This window comes from Orycteropus afer, unplaced genomic scaffold, assembly GCF_000298275.1.
Source record: "Orycteropus afer afer isolate SDZICR_OR568_19922 unplaced genomic scaffold, OryAfe1.0 scaffold00766, whole genome shotgun sequence".
Taxonomy (NCBI): domain Eukaryota; kingdom Metazoa; phylum Chordata; class Mammalia; order Tubulidentata; family Orycteropodidae; genus Orycteropus; species Orycteropus afer.
In genome coordinates, this window is record NW_006922353.1 from 678944 (window position 1) to 685393 (window position 6450).

The 6450-nt window shown below is 51.7% G+C and overlaps 1 protein-coding gene across 1 annotated transcript in view; it reads left to right on the forward strand.

Annotated features, from left to right (window-relative positions):
• The first annotated feature begins 907 nt into the window (after positions 1–907).
• The window catches only part of NAPSA (napsin A aspartic peptidase), a 14792-nt gene continuing 9249 nt past the window's right edge, over positions 908–6450 (forward strand). Inside the window, exon 1 of the mRNA XM_042783245.1 lies at positions 908–975. Within this exon, the coding sequence (XP_042639179.1) occupies positions 908–975 (68 nt within the window). The remainder of the gene's footprint in view (positions 976–6450) is intronic.

The window sequence follows — 6450 nt, forward strand, 5'->3', positions numbered from 1 at the left end:
TTCTGATGCTTCTTAATTTAAAGAATAATAATAATAAATTTAATAAAATATAATAATAACATTATTCTTTGATTTTATCTGGTTGTTGGTGAGAGTGCACACAACAGAATACACACGATTCAAGGTGACACCGATTCAAGGTGACACCGATTCAAGGTGACACCGATTCAAGGTGATACCGATGCCGTCCTGGGAGTTGTGGGACCATTCTTACCCTTCCCGAACTGCTTGTCCCTCCTCAGCTCTCTGCCCCCTAAAGCCCCGTCTCCCCTTTCAGAGGCTCCTCAGAATTTGAGCAGCTTACTGGAGGGGGGAGCACAGAGAAACGGAAACACACCACAAATTATTTTTATACTTACCACAGCTAGTGATTATGTTTTTTTTTTTTACTTTTTTTGTGCCTTACAGACTTTTCCAAATAACACGATGTAAGAGCCGGGGGTCAGTTCACGTAATACTACAGGTGGGGCGGGTGGGGCGTCTTGGACTGACCCAGTCCCCCTTCAGCCCAAATTCACGGCCCTTTGCAAACACCCCGCCCAGCCCTCGAACTTTCTGGGAGAAACTCCTGTGGTTTCACGTGTTTCAGAAAGGTGAAGTGAAAGTTACAAGAAAAAGCGAACAGAGACCGAAAGGTGGGGAGCGGGGTGGGGGCAGTGGTGTGGGGGGCGGCCCCCCCCCCGTCTGAAACGCTCCGTCAGGGCTGACAGTGCTGAGACAAGATAGTACTATTCTTGGGGACCCTACAAAAACACTCCAGTCACCCCTCCCCAAATCCCAGCCCTCTGCCCCCAGTCCTTGCGAAACCGCTCAAGTACCAAAGTTGGTGGTGAGCAGGGCGGAGCCTGGGGGGGAATATAACGCGAGGCTCCAAGACGCCTGGGGCCCAACAGCCGGGAATCCAGAGATGTCACCGGTACCGCTGCTGCTGGTGTTGTTTCTGCTGGTGGATCCCACCACAGCCACGCTGATCCGGTACTGGGGCCCCCACCTGTGACCCCCTGACCTGGGACTCCCCACCCTTCCAAATGCGGGGACCCCCAGTTCTGTGCCTCCTAAACCTGGGACCACAAAACCCACTACTCATTCTTGGGCTCCTAGATCCCCAACCCCCAAAAGGGATTCCCATCCCGAGGGGCCCGCCCTGGTATGTTTCTCCGAGACCCCACCCCAAAAAAGTCGGACCTTGAGACCTTTGACCCAGGACCCCCCCCCCCCCCCACACACACACACACTCTGAGGACATGGTTTCGGGAGTAGCCTGGGCTTCCCAGGCTGGACTCTGATGATTGGGCTGGGGGAGGAGAAGGCTTGTCTGCAACTAAGTGAACGGTTAGTGGTTCGGACCCATCCAGTGGCACTGAGGAAGCAGGACCTGGAGACCTGTTTCCATAAAGGTGACGCCCAGAAAACCGTCCGGAGCCAGTAGCACCTGGTAACACAGGGGGTCGCCCTGAGCCGGGGTCTACTCAATGACAGTGGGGGGAGGGGGCCTGCAGACATGTGACCCTTGACATCTTGGAGACCCAAGATCTGTGACTCTCCAATGGGACCCCCCCCCCAAATTCACAATGTCCAAACCCTCTAGGTCTGAGGAAGTCCATTTGTGGGGGCCCCAAGGACGGGCCCCTGGTTGCCTCTGGCACCTCCCCACCCCGTCTCCTCTTTCCGCCTCTCACCTCCTGGGACTCTTGAGGTGGGGGGGTGCTCTTTCTGGAAGCCTGGTCCCCACTTGACATTCCTGTGCCTCTTAAGAGGGAGGGGGCGGGGCTTCAAAAAGTCACTACCCATCAACCCCTTGCTGTGGAATTGTGTCCCACTCACAGGGGCTCTTGAGGACAGAGTAGAACCGCCCCATAGAATTTTCCTGGCTGTAATCTTTTTTTTTTTTCCCTAATTTATTGTGATTTGGGTGGAAAGTTTCCAGAGCGAATTGGTCTTCCATTCGACATTCATACACGTTGTGTTTTGTGATGCTGATTGCAATCCCCACTGGGTAACCGCTCTCTTCCCATTTCCTCCCGGTCCCTCCCTGCCTTCTGAGCTCCATGCCCAGGCAAGTGCTGCCCCTTTGATCTGTGTGGTTGGCTGGTCTAAGGAGTGGATCCCTCTCGGCTGTTACTGTTCACCTCGCAGTTCTGAAAGTGGAACCACAAGGATGGGTTCAGCTGCTGACTTGCAGGGTGTCTAAGGGCCCCACTCTCCAGGGCGAGGCTGTAATCTTTTCAGAAGCAGAGCAGGAGGTCTGTCTCCTCTGGAGCCACTGGGTGGGTTTGAACCGCTAACCTTTCAAGTTAGCAGCCTAGTGCTTAACCAACCGTTGTGTCACCAGGGCTCTGTCTTGGTAAAAATTACAGACAAGACAATCCGATGGGGCATGTGATAGTTTGTGTGTCAACTTGGCTGGGCCTGGGTGAGTGGCTGGGCAGCTGGATGTAACATTCCCCATCATGAGACCGGTCATCGACTCCATGGTGGAATCTACTGCGAGGGGCTGAGCAGCTGCCTTAGGGATGTGGTCTGCTTCTCATTTATAAGTAGCAGCTTAGGGAATGGGCTCTAGCCTGTGGCGCGCTTTGGACCCTGCATGGAGCTGAGTCATTGTTCAGCAGCCTGCTATGCTCTGCTGACTCTGGGACTCACAATGGACTTGAATGAATGGCCTGCCGTGTGGTTTGGTAACATCGGGACTGTGCCTTTTGACTTGTCAACCTTGGGGCTTCTCAGCCTCAGCAGCCAGCAGCCGTCTGAGTGAAGAAAAGCCTTTAATTCCAGTGGGCCGGGAGCAGGAGGCAGAGCTGGACCCCAAGGTTGAGGGGCTTTCCCCCAGCCCCTAGAGCCTGGCACTTTGAACTTGGACTTAAAGCCTCCAAACTGTGAGAGAATAAACTCCTGTTTGTCAAGGCCAACCCATTGGTGGTACCCATCAGAGCGGCACTGGGGAACCAGAACAGGGCACTTCTACTCTGGCTCATGGGGTTAATGTGAATTGGACTTGACAGTAGCTGGTTTGGGGTTTGGTTACATGTAACACAAACACCATTCCACCATTTTTTACATGGACAGTTGATAGCATTCATTATGATCATGCCATGCAACCACCACCATCCTATTCCAACGTCCCCACCATCTCTAACAGAAGCTGCTCTCCCCTCAGCAAAGACTGCCCCCCCCATGACCATGAATGAATTTTGGTCTCTCTCTAGTCACCTAGTCTAGCTGTGTCTTTTCTTTCTTACTCAAACAGAAACTTATTCTCTCACAGTTTGGGAGGCTGGAAGTCCGAATTCAGGGCGCTGGGTCCAGGGGAAGGCCATCTCACGGGTGGCTCTGGGGAAGGTCCTTGTCCCTTCCAACATCTGTGGGCCCATTGCTCCCTGGAGATCTCCATGTCTTGGCATCAATCTTCCACCAGGGTCTAGGAGGTTCTCAGCACAGAGACCCTGGGCCCAAAGGATGCACTTGAGATCTTCCTGCCACCAAATTGCAAACAGGACACACTTGTCTACTAGCTATGCTGTTGCTGCTTGGGGGCTGTAAAGACAGATGACCGATGGCCCTCAAAGCTTTTACAGGCAAGTTGGCCCATCCCCCCTGTTCTGGGTGACTCTGCTGCATGCTGGAGTTGGAGAAGCACCCACACAGAGACCGGCTTCACCCTTGTTTGTGGCTGAGGCCTGAGTGGGATTCCATGCTCGTGGCTGTTCCATGTTACAGCCCGATGTCCCCCACTGTCGCACACTGGGGTGGACTCCGTTTCCTATCCAGACACGTCCTCCTCACACATCTCTCTGCACTCGTCCGGTGATGACCTGTGGGTGAAATTCCCAGGACTTGAGTGGTTGAGTTACCAGATGCCTACAGTTTCCACACCTCTCATACACACTGTCACCTGTTCTTTGGACACATGGCTCTTCCTGAAGCCCCTGGCCAGCAGGGGTATCCCACTTCTCTGCTAATCTGCAGGGTGAAGGTGTTTCTCATTCTTGTCCGGTATCTTTGATGACCACCGGGGTTGGAACATCTTCTTCCTGGGTGTTTAGAAGCTGTTTTTACTTCGTTCACAAATGCCCCGGTCACATCCTTGGCCCATTTTCCTCCTGTACGTCAAGGACCGTGGGCTGCTCAAAGACACAAGACTCCCAGATCAGAAGCAAAGGATGGTTTCTTGGTTGAAAGGTGCTGCTGAGTTAATTTCGATTCATAGACCGGATAGAGTAGAACTGCCACATAACAAAAACAAACAAACAAACAAAAACTCACTGCCCTGGACTCGGATCCAGCTCATCGGCTCATAGCGACCCCTCCTTGGATTTCTGAGGCAGTATCACTACGGAAGTAGATTGCCCAACCTTCCTTCCAAGGAGTGGTTGGAGGGTTTGAACCGCCAGCCTTCTGGTTAGCAGTCAAATGCCTTAGGCACTGCACCACCAGAGCTCCTACCTTCACAGAAGCAAAGCCCAAACCAAACCCAGTGCCTGGAGGGGATTCTGACCCACAGCGCCCCTAGAGGACAGAGTGGAACTGCACCACAGGGTCTCCGAGGCTGTCAGTCTTTATGGGAGCAAAGCCCAAACCACACCCACTGGAAGCAAAGCCCAAACCAAAGTCACTGCCATTGACTTGACTCGACTCATAGCGACCCCTCCTTGGGTTTCCGAGGCAGTATCACTACGGAAGTAGATTGCCCCATCTTTCTTCCGAGGAGTGGCTGATGGGTTTGAACCGCCAGCCCTCTGGTTAGCAGTCAAATGCCTTTAGGCACTAAGCTACCAGAGCTCCTGGACTGCCCCGTAGGGTTTATTTGTGATTTGGGTGCAAATTTACAAAGCAGATTCCTCTTACTCTCAACAGTTCACGCACATTTGGTTTCACTCCCTGATTACCATCGCCAGCCACAAAGACCTCTCCTCCCCTCTCCTCCTGGGACCACCCCTCCCGGTGCCCTTCTTATTTCTGCCCTCCTGTCTGCCCAGCTGTCCCTGTGTGAACGCTGCCTCTCTGACATCTCTTGGTTGATTGATCTAAGGGGTGCATCTCCCTGCGGTAGGTGTTCTGCTTGTAGGTCTTTCTTCTGTCGGGCTGAGACCTTTGACCCAGGACCCCCATCCCACTCGCAGGAAATGGTTTTGGGAGTTCCCTAGGGTTCCCACTAGTGCTGAACCATTGTGCCAGCAGCTGAGAGCCAGTCCACAGAAGTGAGCCCATTTCCAGGCCTGAAGGATCACCTGGGACCATAGCCCACAGGGTTTTCTGGGTTGTAATTTTTACGGGGGCAGAACTCCAAGGCTTTCTCCCACTGAGCCACTAGGTGGGTTTGAACCTCTGACCTCTCGGTTAGAAGCCGAGCACTTAACCATTGTTCCGTCAGGGCTCCTATTACTCACAGCAATAGTAGCAGCCAGTCTGAGCTAGTTTTGTGCTAGTTTTTTGCATCCCAGTTTCCACAGGGTAATATGAACAGGCACAGTGACAACTGCACACCCCAATGGAGTATGTTATGGGGGAGGAAGCCTGAGCTCAGGGATCCTGAATCTTTTATGATGAACAGTAGGGCTGCCTGCCTTTGGCTCCAGAAAAGGGAGCCTTCGCTAAGCCCTAGGGCTCTTCACTAACCAAACCACCATGAAAAAAGTCCGGAAAAGGCCATCAGCGCCTCTGCTCACCTGCATGTAGAAACGCTAGAGACCCATGGAGTGACCGCCCTACACCCTGGGTGACCTTGTTCTTATTTATTTGTAGAAACTCTTTGCATATGAGGAATATTGTGTCTTTGACATTCAACTTGTAAATATTTCCCCCAGATTTTTCTGTTAGCTTTATTCAGTTTACTTTTCTGTGCATGTGTGTGTATATGTGTGCACATCAGGAACAGAGAGGTTTACAATTTTCGGATCACCCTCATCAATGTTTTACACTATAATTTCTGATTGTGGTATCATCAGTAGAAGGGTCCTTCCATTCCCAGAACTTTTTACTACCTTGTAGTACTCGTATTAGGAGCTCTGGTAGTACAGTGTTTTAGTGCTCAGCTGCTAACATAAAGGTTGGTGGCTTGAACTAACCAGCCAGTCCACGGAAGAAAGATGAGGCAGTGTGCTTCTGTAAAGATTGACAGCCCTGGAGACCCTGTGGTGCAGTTCCACTCTGTCCTCTAGGGGCGCTGTGAGTCATAATTGACTCCATGGTAGTGGGTTTGGTTTGGGCTTTGCTTCCATGAAGACTGACTGCCTAGGAAATCCTATGGGACAGTTCCACGCTGTCCTCTAGGGGCGCTGTGAGTAGGAATCAACTCTATGGCAATGGGTAGCGCTCTTAGAATTTCATACTTCACATCAAGTCTCCGATTTTTTTTTTTTTTTAATTATTAGTGTAAAGCGTCAAATTGGGATTTGGGTGCTTTTTTAAAAATTTTATCTTATTGTGATTTGGGTGAAGGTTTACAGAGCA